Consider the following 20,400-nt stretch of genomic DNA (forward strand, 5'->3'; position numbering starts at 1 on the left):
CTTTTGATTCAATTTTTATGACCAAATTCCGCGATTCCGTCCTCATTTTCCGCATCACGGAACTCATAGGGCCCTACTTTATCTTCTTCCCCGTAGTCAGAGGAAGTTGTGGATACCATTTTTGTGTCTCTTTGTACAGTATGAAGGAAGTTAGAAGTTACGCAAGCCAATGCTATATGTGATATAACCGTAGAAACTGCCACCATGAATTTAACTAACCTGTTTTTGGTGACACCCTTTTCACCGAATTGAGAACGAAGAAGCATCTTAGAAATGCCTTTTTCCAGAAACGGACATTTCTAACATAGTGGGGCAAAAAAGTATTTAGTCAGCCACCAATTGTGCAAGTTCTCCCACTTTTAAAAAGATGAGAGAGGCCTGTAATTTTCATCATAGGTACACTTCAACTATGACAGACAAAATGAGAAAAAAAAATCCAGAAATCACTTTGTAGGATTTTTAATGAATTTATTAGCAGATTATGGTGGAAAATAAGTATTTGGTCACCTACAAATAAGCAAGATTTCTGGCTCTCACCGACCTGTAACTTCTTCTTTAAGAGGCTCCTCTGTCCTCCACTCGTTACCTGTATTAATGGCACCTGTTTGAACTTGTTATCAGTATAAAAGACACCTGTCCACAACCTCAAACAGTCACACTCCAAACTCCACTATGGCCAAGACCAAAGACCTGTCAAAGGACACCAGAAACAAAATTGTAGACCTGCACCAGGCTGGGAAGACTGAATATGCAATAGGTAAGCAGCTTGGTTTGAAGAAATCAACTGTGGGAGCAATTATTAGGAAATGGAAGACATACAAGACCACTGATAATCTCCCTCGATCTGGGGCTCCACGCAAGATCTCACCCCATGGGGTCAAAATGATCACAAGAACGATGAGCAAAAATCCCAGAACCACACGGGGGGACCTAGTGAATAACCTGCAGAGAGCTGGGACCAAATTAACAAAGCCTACCATCAGTAACACACTACGCCGCCAGGGACTCAAATCCTGCAGTGCCAGACGTGTCCCCCTGCTTAAGCCAGTACATGTCCAGGCCCGTCTGAAGTTTGCTGGAGAACATTTGGATGATCCAGAAGAAGATTGGGAGAATGTCATATGGTCAGATGAAACCAAAATATAACTTTTTGGTAAAAACTCAACTCGTTGTGTTTGGAGGACAAAGAATGCTGAGTTGCATCCAAAGAACACCATACCTACTGTGAAGCATGGGGGTGGAAACATCATGCTTTGGGGCTATTTTTCTGCAAAGGGACCAGGACGACTGATCCGTGTAAAAGAAAGAATGAATGGGGCCATGTATCGTGAGATTTTGAGTGAAAACCTCCTTCCATCAGCAAGGGCATTGAAGATGAAACATGGCTGGGTCTTTCAGCATGACAATGATCCCAAACACACCGCCCGGGCAACGAAGGAGTGGCTTCGTAAGAAGCATTTCAAGGTCCTGGAGTGGCCTAGCCGGTCTCCAGATCTCAACCTCATAGAAAATCTTTGGAGGGAGTTGAAAGTCCGTGTTGCCCAGCAACAGCCCCAAAACATCACTGCTCTAGAGGAGATCTGCATGGAGGAATGGGCCAAAATACCAGCAACAGTGTGTGAAAACCTTGTGAAGACTTACAGAAAACGTTTGACCGTCATTGCCAACAAAGGGTATATAACAAAGTATTGAGAAACTTTTGTTATTGACCAAATACTTATTTTCCACCATAATTTGCAAATAAATTCATAAAAAATCCTACAATGTGATTTTTCTGGATTTGTTTTTCTCATTCGTCTGTCAAAGTTGAAGTGTACCTATGATGAAAATTACAGGCCTCATCTTTTTAAGTGGGAGAACTTGCACAATTGGTGGCTGACTAAATACTTTTTTGCCCCACTGAACTTGAGGTGAAAAATCTATGCCTGTGGTTTGTGTGGGGCTTTCCTGTAAACCCCCAGTAATGGACACCAAACATCTTTGTACACCAGCGCATGGAGTTGTCAAGAGCACAAACCGATCTGGAACCAGGCTAAGTCTAGCTGCTTACAAGACTGCTTCATGATAACATGTTGCGTAGTGTCCCTCAGTGTGTTACTTTGTCTGAGAATCTACAGGTAAGATTGATCCTGAGCCATGTTCAGTAGCTGAAATTTGCAGTTAGAAATCTCATGATGTGGTGCAGTGGTCGAAGACACTGCATCGCAGTTGCTAGTTGTGCCACTAGATATCCTGGTTTGAGTCCAGGCTCTGTCGCGACTGGCGAGACCCATGGGGTGGCGCACAATTGGCCCTGCATCATCCTGGTTAGGGGAGGGTTTGGTCGGCAGGGATGTCCTTGTTCCATCGCGCACTAGCGACTCCTGTGGCGTGCCGGGCGCATGCACGCTGACACGGTCGCCAGGTGTACAGTGTTTCCCCCGACACATTGGTGTGGCTGGCTTCCGGGTTAAGCGGTCATTGTGTCAAGAAGCAGTACGGCTTGGCAGGGTCATGTTTCAGAGGACGCATGGCTCTCGACCTTCGCCTCTCCCAAGTCCATTTGGGAGTTGCAGCGATGAGAGAAGACTGTAACTACCAATTGGATACCACGAAATTGGGGAGAATGAATGAATAGAACCAACGTGTTTCCTTATTCTACATGTCAGAGGGCCACATGATTAGCATTTCTCTATCTGAAGGCTCTAAAAGCTGCATCCTTCTAAATGCTCCTCTGATTTCTAGCCTGTGGCATTCCTCTGTGATAGGTGTGTTGGACTGTGGAGGGGTGGAGTTTGAGGATGGAGAGGAGGTGTATGATGCGATTGGAGGGCTGTTGCAGGGGTCGTCGGCTGACTGTAAAAACGAGGATGACATTCGGGACATCTGTCAGCAGATGTTCAACACTCTTAAACTGTAAGTGCAACACACACACACACACAACCTTAACACTGATCAAACAAATGTATTTATTAAGCCCTTCTTACATTAGCTGATATACAGAAACCCAGCATAAAACCCCAAACAGCACAAGCAATGCAGGTGTAGAAGCACGGTGGCAAGGAAAAACTCCCTAGAAAGGCCAGAACCTAGGAAGAAACCTAGAGAGGAACCAGGCTATGAGGGGTGACCAGTCCTCCTCTGGCTGTGCCGGGTGGAGATTGGACCCAGAGACCTCTTTCACAACCAATATACAACACAAAGACTAATTGTCACACACCAAAAGCTAATATTTGATGTATTTCCGCTTGCTGACTCATTAAAAATATACTTGTCTTTTCCATCAGGAATAACGGCCATGCCGCTTCAAAGCAAGTGCTGCTCGACGCTCCGGTGCGGTTGTCTCAGATATCTGCAGAGTGTGGTGAGTCCCTTGTCTGCAGGGGGATTTAGGTATTCCTCTTTGTTAGCTTTACGGTCAATGTTTGATATGAATTTTGGTAGCCTGTTGACATGTATTCTGTTTTTAGCCTTTAAAAAAATATATATTTAATTTTTTATTATACATCTTTCCCGTCCACTACTGCTCGTACTTCCTATTTTCTCTACCCTTCCTACCCCCTCTCCCATGTCTTTTTAATATCCTCCCTGACTTATTGTTGCGTCTCATTCCACTCCTTCTGTCTTTCTCGCCTCAGTATCTGTCACTAACGATGTCCAAGGGATCTGGATGATGAAGAGGGGCCAGAATACAGTAAAGTATTTTAGAATAATTTTTGTTGCATTGTAGCTTCTTGTGTATTATGTTTTTTGTTGAAGGTTCAAGTCAGCCCTGTAGCTATGTTATTCTCCTGTCAACTTCATCCACTTTTTCTTCTTCCACACACACACCACCTCAGACTGTGGACGCGAGGAAGCTAGAGAAGGCCGAAGCCAAGCTGAAGCAAAAACAAGGGAGAAGGAATGAACGGGATTCGCAAAAAACGACTAATCCACTGTGAGTTTCATATGCTTTTCATCTATACCCGAAGACTATGCAAACAGTTTATCATTGGCAATGGTGGAAAAAGTACCCAATTGTCATACTGGAGTAGAAGTAAAGATATCTTAATAGAAAATGACTCAAGTAAAAGTCACCCAGTAAAATACTACTTGAGTAAAAGTATTTGGTTTTAAATATACTTAAGTATCAAAAGTAAAAGTAGATATGTTAAATTCCTTTATATTAAGCAAACCAGATGGCACATTCTTTTATTTTTACAGATAGACAGGGATACACCAACACTCAGACACCATTTACAAATGAATCATTTGTGTTTCGTAAGTCTGCCAGATCAGAGGCGGTAGGGATGACCAGGGATGTTCTCTGTTTAGGGAGTCCACCAGATCAGAGGCGGTAGGGATGACCAGGGATGTTCTCTGTTTAGTGAGTCCTCCAGATCAGAGGCGGTAGGGATGACCAGGGATGTTCTCTTGAGAAGTGTGAGTTGGACCATTTTCTTGTCCTGCTTTGCATTCAACATGTAACAGGTACTTTCGGGTGTCAGGGAAAACGTATGCCGTAAAAAGTACATTATTGTCTTTGGGAATGTAATAAAGTAAAAGTTGTGAAATATATAAAAAGGATAAAGAACAGTAACAACTTCTTAATTAAGAATATTATAACAATATGGAAGAAAATGAAATATATTTTACAAGAACCAGAATCAGAACTTTATGGAATAATCCTTGGATAGCTTTTCAGAATTCATCCATTTTTAAATTGGTTCACATGGAAAACCAAAGGAATGGAAACCGTAAATGACTTTGTAACAGGAAATACGTTTTTTTCCATGACAAAATGTAAAAAGTAATTTTGAACTGAACAAAAATATAAAAGCAATATGTAAAGTGTTGGTTGCATGAGCTGAAATAATTCATCTCAGAAATATTTTCCAAAAGCTTATTTCTTTATTTTGCGTACAAATTTGTTTACATCCCTGTTAGTGAGCATTACACCAAGATAATCCATCTGACAGTTGTGGCATATCAAGAAGCTGATTAAACATGATCATTACACGGGTGCATCTTGTGCCGGGACAATAAAAGGGCTCCCTTAAATGTGCAGTTTTGTCACACAATACAATGCCACAGATGTCTCAAGTTTTGAGGGAGTGTGCAATTGGCATGCTGACTGCATGGATGTCCTCCAGGGCTGTTGCCAGATAATTTAATGTTCATTTTTCTACCATAAGCTGCCTCCAACATCGTTTCAGAGTATTTTACATTATGTCCAACCGGACTCACAACTGCAGACCACATGTAACCATGCCAGCACACGATCTCTACATCAGGCTTCTTCACCGGTGGGATAGGGTGGGGGTTCTGAGGAGTATTTCTCTCTGTTATAAAGCCCTTTCGTGGGGAAAAATGTATTCTGATTGGTTGGTGCTGGCTCCCCAGTGGGTGGGCCTATGCCCTCCCAGACCCACCCGTGGCTGTGCCCTTTCCCAGTCATGTTAAATCCATAGATCACGACCTAATGAATTTATTTCAAATGACTGATTTCCTTATCAATTCTTATTCAGTAAAATGTTTGAAATTGTTGCATGTTGTTTTTTAAAATATTTTTGTTCAGTGTAGATAGTTTGGAATACAATGAAACTTAAATTGCAACACAATTTCGATTTGAAATCTTTTGGACATCAGAACGACCTTGAGGGAATGTGTAGTCATTGTACGTGTCTGTAAGTTGTCGTTCGTATGTATACGTTTTTTGTTTTTGTGGAATGTACAAAAAAATGTATGTTCAATACCAGTCAAGTTTGGACACACCTCATTCAAAATATATTTTAGATTCTTCAAAGTAGCTACTCTTTGCCTTGACAGCGTTTCACACTCTTAGCATTTTCTCAACCAGCTTCACCTGGAATGCTTTTCCAATAGTCTTGAAGGAGTTCCAGCATATGCTGAGCACTTGTTTGCTGCTTTTCCTTCACTCTACAGTCCAACTCATCCCAAACCATCTCAATTGGTTGAGGTTGGGTGATTGTGGCCATCTGATGCAGCACTCCATCACTCCTCCTTGGTCAAATAGCCCTTACACAGCCTGGAGGTGTGTTGGGTCATTGTCCTGTTAAAAAATCAAATTATAGTCCCACCAAGCGTAAACCAGATGGGATGGCGTATCACTGCAGAATGCTGTGGTAGCCATGCTGGTTAAGTGTGCCTTGAATTCTAAATAAATCACTGACTGTCACCAGCAAAGACCCCACACCACCACCTCCGTGCCTACACATGTGGAGATCATCCATTCACCTACTCAGCGTCTCGCAAAGACACGCCGGCTGGAACCAGAAATCTCAAATTTGGAATCATATTGTGGAAATGACAAGATTGTTATAATGCTGTTATTGCATCTAACGGTTGTTTTATGAAACAGAATAAGGGGTTGTTAGAATGCTCATCTGTGTGTGTTCTACTGAGGATGGCCCTCTGGAAGATTTACCATGTCTTTGGGGATTCCGCGTTCCAGAGCATGAGTTAATGCATGAGTTGATGAGGACACGCAGTTGATGTTGAGATGTCTGTTACTTGAACACTGACGCATTTATTTGGGCTGCAATTTCAAGGGCTGGTAACTCTAATGAACTCTGGGTCTTCCTTTCCTGTGGCGGTCCTCATGAGAGCCGGTTTCATCATAGCGCTTGATGGTTTTTTGAGTCTGCTCTTTCAAAGTTCTTGACATTTTCTGCATTGACTGACCTTCATGTCTTAAAGTAATGATGGACTGCTGTTTCTCTTTGCTTATTTGGGCTGTTTTTGCCATAATATGGACTTGGTCTTTTACCAAATAAGGTCATTTTTTTGTATACCGCCCCTACCGTGTCACAACACAACTGATTTGGCTCAAACCCATTAAAAAGGAAAGAAATTCCGCAAAGTAACTTTTAACAAGGCACACCTGTTAATTGAAATGCATTCCAGGTGATTAACTCGTGAAGCTGGTTGAGGGAATGCCAAGAGTGCAAAGCTGTCATAAAGGAAACAAGAGGCTACTTTGAAGAATATAAAATGTTTTGATTGGTTTAATATTGTTTTGGTTTCTACATGATTCCACGTTAGTTCATAGTTTTGATGTCTTCACTATTATTCTACAATATAGAAAATAGTACAAATAAAAACCCTGGATTGAGTAGGTGTGTCAACTTTTGACTGGTACTATATATATATATATATATATATGTGTGTGTGTGTGTGTGTGTGTAAATAAAGTACAGATGCCCCCCCAAAAATGGTTTAAGTAGTACTTGAAAGTATGTTCACTTAAGTACTTTACACCACTGATCATTGGTTTGGTATTGCAATAGCAAAATACACTTTTCCATTCACCAATGTGTGATGAAGTTTGGTAATACTGTCAGACTGATGTTTCACCTCTCTCTCCCTCTTACACCTTCTTCTGTATTTGCTCTCTGTACTTCTATCTCTTCGTGTCCCTCTGTGTCTGTCTCACTCTGTCCTTAACCCCTCTGTCTCTGTTTGTCTCAGGGTACTGGAGGAGGCATCAGCCAGCCAGGCCAGTAGCAAGAAAGACAGTCGCGTCGACTTGTCCGGGAAGAATCGCAGCTACGATATTCGCATCGAGAACTTTGATGTGTCGTTTGGCGAGAGGTGAGGGTTTAACCCCTAGGCTTCGTCCCAAATGGCACCCCATCCCTATTAAGTGCACTTCTTTTGACAAGGGCCAAATGTATAGTAGTGCGCCATATAGGGAATAAGGTGCCATTTGGGATGAAACCATACTTACGCTTTCCCCTACTGTATCCAGCACTGGAGCAGGTGATTCATTATAATTAGCATCATGCAATGTTGTTAGCTGGACACCGTTTCCACCGGTATTTACCTTGCATGTAAAAGGCATTGTTGTGGTTATGGTCGCTACTTTCTGCAAATGACTTAAGAATTCAACACAACTACCTGATATAAAATGGTGAGTAGCAGTGCTTGTTTAAATAAATCACAAACTGAGTAAATCAAGTTATTACTGTGTAATTACAATTGTATGTAATTTCTTAATACTAGAGAGACAAAGAGTAGGCGAGAGACACTTCTTAGTCTCTACCATAAAGCAATATGCAAGCAACTTGTCTCTCTCTCGCTCTGTATTTCCAGGTCTTTGCTGCAGGGGGCAGAGCTGTCTCTGTCAACAGGTCGCCGCTATGGCCTGATTGGCCGCAACGGCCTGGGGAAGACCACGCTGCTAAAGATGCTGGCGAGCCGCAGCCTGCGTGTCCCTGCCCACATCACAATCCTGCACGTGGAGCAGGAGGTCGCTGGAGACGACACTGGGGCACTTCAGAGCGTGCTGGAGAGCGACACGGTCCGGGAGGGTCTCCTGACAGAGGAACGCCTGCTCAATGCGCGCATAGCCAACGGAACGTACGTCAGTCTTACTTGCCCAAATTCTCCCCGAAGTTGGCAACGGAGGGCTCATATTGGAAGGAGTCAATCCTGGCAGCCTTGGCAGACTTAAATGTTATTGTTGCAGGAATTTTAGATTTGAAACTGCAATAGTCACTTAACTCGCAGTTTATTCTATTCCATGTTAGTGCTGAAGGAATGGAAACTGTTCGACTGTCGGAGATCTATGCTAAACTGGAGGAGATTGAAGCAGACAAGGCACCTGCCCGGTAAAGAGCCACACTTAACATGTCTGTATATAATATATCTGTGTTTGTTACATTAGTTAGGGATGCACGATATATCGCTGAACATATCGGAATCGTACGATATTAGCATCGGTATTGGCAGATGACAAGTTTAACAGCCATGTTAAAAATCGATGTCAAAGCTACCGTGCGTACCTATATAATGTGACGTAATAACGCCACGTCAAATGTTGCGCTACACAGCCCACAATGCAAAGCAGCAGCTACTTTTCCTGGGGTAAAGCAACATTACATTTACATTTACATTTAAGTCATTTAGCAGACGCTCTTATCCAGAGCGACTTACAAATTGGTGCGTTCACCTTAAGACATCCAGTGGAACAGCCACTTTACAATAGTGCATCTAAATCTTTTAAGGGGGGGTGAGAAGGATTACTTTATCCTATCCTAGGTATTCCTGAAAGAGGTGGGGTTTCAGGTGTCTCCGGAAGGTGACATTAAGGCAGTTTATACAATTTTAAAAACATTACAATACATTTACAGATTTCACAACACACTGTGTGTCCTCAAACCCCTACTCCACCACTACCACATAGCATTCCATACCTAGCCCACAAAATGTCTGCTGTGTGGATTGAGCAGTCAACAAGTCCAGCAGTCATTTGAAAGAGTATGAACAATTCAGCGAGACAACTCAAAGGCGAAATCCATTAATGCCAAGATAATGGACTTCGTTGCCCTTGACAATCAACCGTTCTCTGTCGTGGGTGATGTTTGCTTTCGCCGACTGAACTAGCACTGGTACACACGACCAAGTGTGCTATTTTGTCACCCTACCTACAGTAATAGCGTCACTGCTATTAGCTTCACGACATACTGTGGAATACCGTTTGAATCTTTGCATGTCAAAAAAGGTACAGTAGCACTGTCAAAGCTGTACAACAAAAGTCTGCAAACAAGCACACACTGGCCACGAACAATGTGTTTACAATACCGCGTTGATAAATTATTTGTTTGACTGCAACTTCTGGGGCACCACAATACATCCAGCCTGTAAACAATGACCAGTAGAAACTGTCATTTTCATTATTCTTAGCAATGATTTAGGAATCCTTGTGACTAAGTATTAGCTTGGTAGGTACTTGTTGTTCACCTATTGAAAATGAACTTCAGATCATGAAAATTGCCCAAAGCTAATGTTATAAGCAGCCAGCTAGCTTTGTGTTGTGAAGCAAGCCACAATAAGGATTAGGCATAAAGTGGAATTTGTGGTTTGCCTTCAAAATAAAAGTGAAATTAAATTAATACAAATAGTAAACTTATGCCAAACTTTTATTTTGAAGGCTAACTACAAAGTCCACTAGTGTGGCTAATCCTTAATGTGGCTAATTTAACATAGATGGGTCCGACCACCATTAATCAAATAAGAACTGTCTTATAAATGAGGGTTATTTTAGATGACACCTAGCTATATAGGTAGCTATAGCTACTGAAACAGATTGTCGTTTTGCTAAGTTTTTGGGGAAGCTAACTTTCTTTTATGACCAGTACTGTAGGTGTGCGAGACAACTTTACCAGCATCATAGCATACGTATCGATGAATCGTTGTGACATATGAAATACGAGTAAAACATGTATGAACGCGTTAAATGTATTATGTGACGTGCAGTCATATTCAGGTCTTAATTGGTCAACAAGCTTATTTTACATGTCAAATATTGTTATTTGACAGTGTTAAATAGTATATTTTTTGACACACAAAGACCCAAACAGCGTTCCATAGAAATCCTGGTTGAGAATGAAACGACTGAACAATGAAACAGCACACCAAGTAAGTGAAAGAAATAGGTTTTGATTATGTTTTACTGGTAATGGAGACATATGTAAATGCCAACAAAATAACTTTTTGTTAAGGGTAGTGTGTGTGTAACCTTAACTAACTTGCCAAGTTAAATAAAGAACAAATTCTTATTTACAATGACGGCCCGGACGACGCTGGGCCAATCGGTCATGGCTGGATGTGATACAGCCTGGATCCGAACCAGGTACTGTAGTGACGCCTCTTGCACTGAAATGCAGGGCCTTAGACCACTGCGTCCATGTGTGTTAACTATTTAACTGTACTGGAATGCTTAAAAGGCCGCAAAAATGTTAAATATTGGTATCGGGGGTTTTTGTCAGTGAAAATATCGGTATCGGTGGGGTGCGTTTTTGTCAAGGAAAATGTCGGTATTGGGTGGGTTTGGCTAAGAAAATATCGGTACAGGGGTTTTTTTTGTAAGGAATTTCTCAATTTATAGACGAATGTATAGACCATCAATTCAACAGAAGGCCACATTTGTCTACATTAACTATCGTTTTGTTTTTTGCAAGGAAAGTATCTGCATCACTATTAGCATTTATATTCATACATATTGTCAATGGTGTTTTCTAAAACCGATGACTATGCAGTAGAATTGTAGCCAGGGTGTATGCATTTTCTGATTTAATGAGATGATTGATTGATGTTTCTCTCTCTTTTACACAGAGCTTCAATCATCCTATGTGGTTTAGGTTTTTCTCCTAAAATGCAAACGCAGACAACCAAGTAAGTTAGTGTGTGTGTGTCTGTGTGTGTGTGTGTGTGTGTGTGTGTGTGTGTGTGTGTGTGTGTGTGTGTGTGTGTGTGTGTGTGCGTGCATGTGATTAACTGATCTCTCGGTGTGCTCTTCACAGGGAGTTTTCTGGAGGCTGGAGGATGAGATTAGCTCTGGCTAGAGCTCTCTTTGCCAAGTGAGTTTCTCCTTGTCACTTCTTTTATCCAAAGGACAGTCTACCCAATTAAAATACAAGGACAGAGATATTACAATATTGATGTACATTTATAACTCTTATGAGCTGTTTCCTGAATCTCAATTTATAGACCATCAATTCAGCAGACAGTTTATGAAGAGAAATGTGGCTCTGCTAAATGTTGAAGGCTAGCTTCAACTCTCCAAATAATGTGTGTATTTTTCATTCCTTTTTTTAGGCCTGATCTTTTGTTACTTGACGGTGAGTGATTAAACCACATTAAGTATTTTTGTATTGAGTATCTTTGAACAGTTTGACGGTGTCCAATAGTCAGTGCAAAACGCCCTTTTGACTGACTGTCTCTGTCTTTCTGTCTGTTTGTTTCTCAGAGCCCACCAACATGTTGGATGTCCGAGCCATTCTTTGGCTGGAGAATTACCTGCAGGTAGGTTACTCCTGCTTACCGACACACTTAACATTGCATGCCAAATCCAATCGGGTTCCCTTCTCCCCAAAGTGTGCACATTCTTACTACAGTATTTAAAAGCATTGGATTGGTGAAAGCATGGGCAAGCGTGGACTAGAGGGGCTTTCCGTCATATTTCTTACACCAGTCCAAGGCAAGGGGTGTGAATGAGTGGACATTTCAGGGAGAAGGGTGAAGAATAGGAACAAATGGAAGTTTGCATTGCTAGATTGGGGTGGGTAATTCTGATTTGCTGTCAACTTCTGCCTCTGGGGGTGCTCTTGAGCCAAAAAGGGGTCCGGCAACAACAAAAAGAGGCTCTGCTAAATTGGCAGGAGGGGCACACCCATCAGTGACGCATACATAGTTAGCTTCAAATGGATTGTTTGCTTTCACCACTTATGAAATTGTGTGCACTCGTTCAATACTTCCTACAAACCTACATTGGATTGGTGGAGGTATTGGCTAGGTGGAGTTACCACCATATTTCTTATACCACTTATTTTCAGTGAATTGAAGTGAACGAATCCTCCATTCGGAGGATGGAGAGATAAAGCATGAGCAACAAGTTCAACTTCCATATGGCCTGTTTAACTCCTCCGCCCCCCACAGACCTGGCAGACCACCATCCTGGTGGTGTCCCACGACCGGAACTTCCTCAACGCCGTGGTGACTGACATCATCCACCTGCACTCGCAGCGGCTGGAGAGTTACCGCGGCGACTACGAGAACTTTGTCAAGACCAAAGAGGACCGCCTGAAGAACCAGCAGAGGGAGTACGAGGCCCAGTTTCAGTACAGAGAGCACATCCAGGTTAGGAGCCCACACACTGGCTTATACACACCGTCCTGCGTACATACAGACAAACTAAAAGCCCTATGACAAGTGTAATAACAATGCACTTTCTCAGCATTTATCTTTGCTGATTAGTGTTTGTTTATTTTAGATCTTGATATGCCTATTAGAATATATATTATAGTGTCTTATTACTATACATTATAATTGTGGATTGATCCCCTCCCTCTGTGTGCCAGGTGTTTATCGACCGGTTCAGATACAACGCCAACAGAGCGGCACAGGTGCAGAGCAAACTGAAGCTCTTAGAAAAACTGTGAGTAACCATCTATTTCAAAATAAGATAACATGCGCCCCACCCTGCTTTCTCTCATGTCGTGCTCCCTTGGGAATTACAGCCTGAAAGTCCAATTCATTGTAAAGGATAACTTCCGTCTTGCCAATGCATGATGACCTCTGCGTGTTTGTTTGCCTGTGCACAGGTAATGGTCATTGTGAAGAATATCTATTGTTGTCATCAGTCTTCCATTCCCTCACTACTCTTCTCTTGTCTCCTGCAGGCCTGAACTCAAACCTCTGGAGAAGGAAACCGAAGTCACCTTAAAGTAAGAGACCGCTCCTCCTGTCCCGAATGAAGTCAGGTTTCAATTCTCATATTAATCTGAGCGCTAACGTGCGTACGTGCGTCTGTCCACAGGTTCCCTGATAACTTTGAGAAGCTGTCTCCCCCGGTGCTCCAGTTGGATGAGGTGGAGTTCTACTATAACACTGACCAGCGCCTCTTCACACAGCTGTCTGTGTCTGCAGACCTGGAGTCTCGCATCTGCATCGTACGTATTAATCACACTGCTCTCAATCCTGATGACTAGTTCTAAATCACATGTACTGCTAATAGTTAGGGGTGCACAGATGTGATCATTCTGGGTTGATGCCAATATTTTCTTTGCAATATCGACTGATTCAGACATTTTTTTCATTTTATGGCTATTTTTACATTTACATTTAAGTCATTTAGCAGACGCTCTTATCCAGAGCGACTTACAAATTGGTGCGTTCACCTTAAGACATCCAGTGGAACAGCCACTTTACAATAGTGCATCTAAATCTTTTAAGGGGGGGGGGATGAGAAGGATTACTTTATCCTATCCTAGGTATTCCTTAAAGAGGTGGGGTTTCAGGTGTCTCCGGAAGGTGGTGATTGACTCCGCTGTCCTGGCGTCGTGAGGGAGTTTGTTCCACCATTGGGGGGCCAGAGCAGCGAACATTTACATTAGCGAATTTTTAACCATCCTAGCACAGATCTGAACTGCAAACAAGTTTCTATGTTCATAAGGCTAGTAAGAACATATCTTTGCCCCCACATCGGGTCACTGATATATTGTGCATCCTTTAATACTGTACTTTAAATCTGTGAAACACTTCCACAGACAATGCTCTGTGCAACCTTCCAACTGCTAAAGTAGTACCTACAGTCGATCTCTCTCTCTCTCTCTCTCGCTCTCAGGTGGGTGAGAACGGGGCGGGTAAATCCACCATGCTCAAGCTACTGATGGGAGAGTTAACGCCTGTCAACGGCATCAGACATGCCCATCGGTGAGGTTCCATGCTTGACGTCAGCCATGTTCCTCTGCTGCTAGTGTGTGTCTCGGTGGGTGTGCGTGCAGGGAAGTAAAGGACAGCTTTATTTCCCTTTCTCGCTCAGGAACCTGAAGATCGGTTATTTCAGTCAGCACCACGTGGATCAACTGGACCTCAATGTGTGTTCAATTGAGCTGCTACTCAACAAATTCCCAGGTGACCACCACCACCAAAACATACAAATACTTATTACTATCAAAGCCTGGGCTTGTGTTCATTAGGCACCAAATGCAAAGGAAACTGATTGGAACATGACTACCTGGACTTGGTCCAATAAGAAATGCCCTGTTTTTTTGTTGCCTACCCTAATGAACACGACCCTGGTGGTTGTTATGGATCCCTGTAGATGGCATAGCTGACAACGTCACAAAGACAATGCACACGCTTCAATGGTGCAAAAGGCAGTGTGTTGTGATTCTGGATGGCCAGATAGCTCGCAAAAATGACATAAAGCTGTCGTGAGGAATCGTAGGTAGCTCTTTTCAGCTAGTTTTATCTTGTTCTTGAGGTGTTTTGACTGTCACTATGCTAATATGACTCAAATTTGCTAGCTAGCTAACCAACAACTGTAAAGATGTATTTGAGAGAAGTGAGCAAATGTATTTGTTGTCAATAAACATTGGAGATTAAATCTATTTTACGTGCTGACAACAATCTAAACCAACCTTGTCTGTTTGGGCCAATGTTGCTTAACAACCAACCCATCTATACCCTGCAATCTTTAATTTGTAACCCCTTTTCTCTCTCTCCTCGTCCCTCCCTCCCAGGTCGTAACGAGGAGGAGTACAGGCACCAACTGGGTGGCTATGGGATAACCGGTGAGCTGGCAACTCGGCCGGTGGCCAGTCTGTCAGGAGGGCAGAAGAGCCGGGTGGCCTTCGCTCAGATGACCATGCCTTGGTAATGCCTTTTCATCATTACACTTCATGACCGCAATATTTCACACATGATTTCTCACAATGTCAGATGGTAATTTTATGGTAGTAAATTGGTTTTAGTTGAGTTGAAAAAACGTCCTTGTACAAGCAGTATACAACTTGACCATGATGTCTAATAATGGGATTACATTTCTCTATCCTTCCGATGCTAAACCCTCTCTGTGGCCTTTTCAAGAACCCATTGTAGTTGTTGCAAGAGTTGTGGTGATAAACCCGGTGTCCGGCTTAAATTCCCTAATGGCCCCTCATACCACCACGGCCACCTAATTATCATCCCCAGCTTCCAGTTGGCTTGTTCAACCTCTCCTCTCCCCTGTAACTCATCCACGGGTCCTTGCTGTACATGTTTTCAACCAACTTACCTTGTAAATAAGAAATATACTGCTCTGATAACACTAGGAACAGAACTGGAGAGAGAGGACATGAGAACACTATTCATTTAGAGAAGTGATAACACTAGGAACAGAACTGGAGAGAGGACACGAGAACGCTATTCATTTAGAGAAGTGATAACACTAGGAACAGAACTGGAGAGAGAGGACATGAGAACACTATTCATTTAGAGAAGTGTCAAGATCCTATTGATGAGATGGTTATAAGAACACTATTCATTTAGAGAAGTGTCAAGATCCTATTGATGAGATGGTTATAATCCGCCGCAGAATTTATTATTAGGGTTGCTGGCAGTGAAGCACCCCTAATAATATTGTTGGAATAGCTCAATGCCCGATTGGTCAAAAAAATGTAGACTTTGGCGGTATCAGTGTATATCAAAACCACTACTACTAGGTGGCGTTGTATTAGAGTCTAATGCTCAGCCCCACCACCCCGTTTGACATATAACCACAGAATTTGGTATATCAGTGTTTCTCATAAGGAACAAATTTGCTTCAAGGACCCATGAAGTCCGCCATATTGAATTTTCCAACATGTTGGATTTTTTAAATCAAATCTTCTCATGAACCATATATCCGGTTGGCTTGACTAGAAACTCAATGTATGTCTTTACGAAGTTTGAGGAAAGCAATACGTCAAAAGATGGAAGAGAAAATGGCAACTTTGTAAAAAAAAATATATATGAATAACTTGTCTTCGCTGTATCACCTTTAAACTGATTAAGGCTCTTGACGACTCTAGTAGGAAGGTGTATTTCAAAACAGGTGTTAATATAAAAACCTCCAACCGATAGCTAGCATTTATGCTAAAAAGAGATTCTTCAAAGAAGGTCAAGAGATTTGGCGATTACGGCGTTTGTTAGTCCCAACAAAGTTTGCAAAGAAATAATTGCTACGTCAGTCATTTCATGACGCTATAAATAATTTATTATACACTGCTCAAAAAAATAAAGGGAACACTTAAACAACACAATGTAACTCCAAGTCAACTGTCCACTTAGGAAGCAACACTGATTGACAATAAATTTCACATGCTGTTGTGCAAATGGAATAGACAACAGGTGGAAATTATAGGCAATTAGCAAGACCCCCCCCCCCCCCCCCCCAATAAAGGAGTGGTTCTGCAGGTGATAACCACAGTCCACTTCTCAGTTCCTATGCTTCCTGGCTGATGTTTTGGTCACTTTTGAATGCTGGCGGTGCTTTCACTCTAGCATGAGACGGAGTCTACAACCCACACAAGTGGCCCAGGTATTGCAGCTCATCCAGGATGGAACATCAATGCGAGCTGTGGCAAGAAGGTTTGCTGTGTCTGTCAGCGTAGTGTCCAGAGCATGGAGGCGCTACCAGGAGACAGGCCAGTACATCAGGATACGTGGAGGAGGCCGTAGGAGGGCAACAACCCAGCAGCAGGACCACTACCTCTGCCTTTGTGCAAGGAGGAGCAGGAGGTGCACTGCCAGAGCCCTGCAAAATGACCTCCAGCAGGCCACAAATGTGCATGTGTCTGCTCAAACGGTCAGAAACAGACTCCATGAGGGTGGTATGAGGGCCCGACTTCCTCAGGTGGGGGTTGTGCTTACAGCCCAACACCGTGCAGGACGTTTGGCATTTGCCAGAGAACACCAAGATTGGCAAATTCGCCACTGGCGCCCTGTGCTCTTCACAAATGAAAGCAGGTTCACACTGAGCACATGTGACAGACGTGACAGTCTGGAGATGCCGTGGAGAACGTTCTGTTGCCTGCAACATCCTCCAGCATGACCGGTTTGGCGATGGGTCAGTCATGGTGTGGGGTGGCCCTCCATGTGCTCGCCAGAGGTAGCCTGACTGCCATTAGGTACCGAGATGAGATCCTCAGACCCCTTGTGAGACCATATGCTGGTGCGGTTGGCCCTGGGTTCCTCCTAATGCAAGACAATGCTAGACCTCATGTGGCTGGAGTGTGTCAGCAGTTCCTGCAAGAGGAAGGCATTGATGCAATGGACTGACCCGCCCGTTCCCCAGACCTGAATCCAATTGAGCACATCTGGGACATCATGTTTCGCTCCATCCACCAACGCCACGTTGCACCACAGACTGTCCAGGAGTTGGCGAATGCTTTAGTCCAGGTCTGGGAGGAGATCCCTCAGGAGACCATCCGCCACCTCATCAGGAGCATGCCCAGGCGTTGTAGGGAGGTCAAACAGGCACGTGGAGGCCACACACACTACTGAGCCTCATTTTGACTTGTTTTAAGGACATTACATCAAAGTTTGATCAGCCTGTAGTGTGATTTTCCACTTTAATTTTGAGTGTGACTCCAAATCCAGACCTCCATGGGTTGATAAATTTGATTTCCATTGATGATTTCTGTGTGATTCAACTATGTAAAGAAAAAAAGTATTTAATAAGAATATTTCATTAGTTCAGATCTAGGATGTGTTATTTTAGTGTTCCCTTAATTTTTTTGAGCAGTGTATTTAGTGAACACTTGCACATAGTATTTTGAATTGTTACATGTACAAGGATGTATAATGCTTCAATGCAGCTGTCTCTTTCAGCCTGCTCATAAACCAGCATCCTGTTTCATTGCTGCTTGCAGCTATAATTTGTCTCTTACTCACGTTTTCTCTCTCAGCCCAAACTTCTATATCCTTGACGAGCCGACCAATCACCTGGACATGGAAACGATCGAGGCGCTAGCGAAGGCGCTCAACAAATTCAAAGTAAGCTTGTTGATTAAACTAGAAGTTGCTGAGAAAATGTCTTTATTTAGCTCACAATGTTAATCAATAGAGTAAATCTGGAGAAAACTTATCCATGAAATTGGTTTTCTTTAAACAGCCACTACAAGCTTAATTTGGCTAACAATCAATGGAAGTGATAGCACTTGAACACTTGGAAGTTTTAATGTGCATATATGCCCTTTTTTAAAACTCTATCCTCTCCTCAGGGTGGGGTGGTCCTTGTCTCTCACGACGAGCGTCTGATCCGGATGGTGTGCAGAGAGCTGTGGGTCTGTGAGCACGGGAACGTGCGGCGAGTGGAGGGGGGCTTTGACGAGTACCGGGATATCTTGCAGGAACAGTTCCGCAAGGAGGGCTACCTGTGAGGGACAGGAAGGACTTTCCAAAACCTACCACCCCAGGCAACTTGCCCATTACGCCAACTATGACAGACATGCCAAGTTACCAATTGACTTCAACCCCAATAACCTAAAGCCCCCCCACTCTCTATTTCCCGACTGCCAATCATCATCCTCAGAGTGAGAACTGAGTTTTACTGGCTGCTTTCCCATCATCCTCTCTGCTCCCCCACACCACCGTTTGTGTTTTGTTTGCCATTTAGCTCGGCCCGGCAGTTCAAAGTGACATACTCTTGTCTATTGTCCTGAAGCAGGCAGGTTTTAGGCTACATGGAGTGCAAACTCTGTCCAAATGGAATGTCAATTGTGCGTGCACTCTGTATACTCAAACTGCTCCGGCCTCCCCACTCCCAACCTTCCTCATCATAATAGTTTGAGCTGGTTTGGTTCACTTATCATCAAGGAGGATAGTCCATCTTGTGAAGGTGGGGGTGCTGTACCCTCTAACTGTTAACCCCATGTGGGCAGCCATCTTGGAATAATGCTACATCCTTTTAGCTCTTAGTAATATCAGTTTAGGGCCGAATATGTACATCAGAAAATTAACAAAAATTCTCGATTTCTTAATCCGTGTCGAATATGTGTGCATGTGTTTTATGTGATTGAGTGGGAGAGAGAGAGAGAGAGCGAGGATACATTTCAAGTGCATATGGATTGATTTTTCTCCTGAACATGTGTGTTCTTGGAAGGAGAGGGAGCATCTCTTTTTTCAGTGGAACCCGGGGTGAAGCTGAAATGACTCCCTGTTCCCAACATAGTGTAGTATTTTGGCAACTAGCCAAAATGGTGTCATTTCAGACACCCCTGGTCTTGTTCATTAGGCACCAAATTAAATAAAACAGTCTGAAACAGGGAGGGATTACGTGGACTTGTCCTATAAGAAATGCTCATTTTCTGTTGCAAAATGTTTCCTGTTGCGTGCCCGAATGAAGACAATCCTGGAAACATCCATATCTGTGTCAGCATGGGAAACCACAAGCACAAAAACAATGATTTCTACAACAGCAGCAGCTGGCTCCAGGTCTCTGCTGCTTCTTCCCCACAATCTCCAACCAAGTAAAGTATTTAAGCAAAAAGGATCCAAGGGTTTGTGGTATATGGCCAATATACCACAGCTAAGGGCTGTTCTTACGCACACAGCCCTTAGCTGTGGTATAGTGGCCATATATCACACACCCTTGGTGCCTTATTGCTATTATAAACTGGTTACCAACATAATTAGAGCAGTAAAAATGTGTTGTCATACCCATGCTACACGGTCTGAAATAACACGACTGTTAGCTATTCAGGGCTCAAACCACCCAGTTGATTTATCTAAGAAATTCAGAATATATATATATTTTTAAATCATCCTGTTACATTGCTAACTTATAAATAGGTGTTTTAAGAGCTATTCAATTATAACACCATACTAATTAAACCGCTTTAATAATCCATCTGCCAGGTCTGATCTGCTCTCTATGGTTCATTACTTTATTATTCAGACAAAATGGAACCTGTATCATAACAATCTAGAGAAGATGTATCAATAGAGTATCTACCAAACGACAAATACTCAATGTTTTGTGGCAATTCTAAACCGATGCATAATCAGTCACAATTTGAGTTCTTGAAGGTGTGGACTGCGCGCGCATGTGAATATGGTTCTCTACAGACTTGTCAATATGAACTTATTTCAGTCGATTATTTCAATGCTCTC

At 42.8% G+C, this 20,400-nt stretch overlaps 1 protein-coding gene across 1 annotated transcript in view; it reads left to right on the forward strand.

Annotated features, from left to right (window-relative positions):
• The window catches only part of LOC115137170 (ATP-binding cassette sub-family F member 3-like), a 28,394-nt gene extending 8,257 nt beyond the window's left edge, over nucleotides 1-20,137 (forward strand). The window contains exons 2-21 of the mRNA XM_029673294.2: nucleotides 2,748-2,895; nucleotides 3,267-3,343; nucleotides 3,618-3,673; nucleotides 3,819-3,916; nucleotides 7,450-7,572; nucleotides 8,074-8,340; nucleotides 8,511-8,591; nucleotides 11,098-11,157; nucleotides 11,286-11,342; nucleotides 11,581-11,603; nucleotides 11,732-11,787; nucleotides 12,421-12,621; nucleotides 12,843-12,919; nucleotides 13,164-13,208; nucleotides 13,301-13,433; nucleotides 14,108-14,196; nucleotides 14,306-14,397; nucleotides 15,009-15,141; nucleotides 18,195-18,282; nucleotides 18,510-20,137. Coding sequence (XP_029529154.2) covers nucleotides 2,748-2,895; nucleotides 3,267-3,343; nucleotides 3,618-3,673; nucleotides 3,819-3,916; nucleotides 7,450-7,572; nucleotides 8,074-8,340; nucleotides 8,511-8,591; nucleotides 11,098-11,157; nucleotides 11,286-11,342; nucleotides 11,581-11,603; nucleotides 11,732-11,787; nucleotides 12,421-12,621; nucleotides 12,843-12,919; nucleotides 13,164-13,208; nucleotides 13,301-13,433; nucleotides 14,108-14,196; nucleotides 14,306-14,397; nucleotides 15,009-15,141; nucleotides 18,195-18,282; nucleotides 18,510-18,668 — 2,063 coding nt within the window. The 3' untranslated portion in view covers nucleotides 18,669-20,137. The remainder of the gene's footprint in view (nucleotides 1-2,747; nucleotides 2,896-3,266; nucleotides 3,344-3,617; nucleotides 3,674-3,818; nucleotides 3,917-7,449; nucleotides 7,573-8,073; nucleotides 8,341-8,510; nucleotides 8,592-11,097; nucleotides 11,158-11,285; nucleotides 11,343-11,580; nucleotides 11,604-11,731; nucleotides 11,788-12,420; nucleotides 12,622-12,842; nucleotides 12,920-13,163; nucleotides 13,209-13,300; nucleotides 13,434-14,107; nucleotides 14,197-14,305; nucleotides 14,398-15,008; nucleotides 15,142-18,194; nucleotides 18,283-18,509) is intronic.
• The last annotated feature ends 263 nt before the right edge of the window (nucleotides 20,138-20,400 follow it).

Source organism: Oncorhynchus nerka, linkage group LG11, assembly GCF_034236695.1.
Source record: "Oncorhynchus nerka isolate Pitt River linkage group LG11, Oner_Uvic_2.0, whole genome shotgun sequence".
In the NCBI taxonomy this organism is placed as follows: domain Eukaryota; kingdom Metazoa; phylum Chordata; class Actinopteri; order Salmoniformes; family Salmonidae; genus Oncorhynchus; species Oncorhynchus nerka.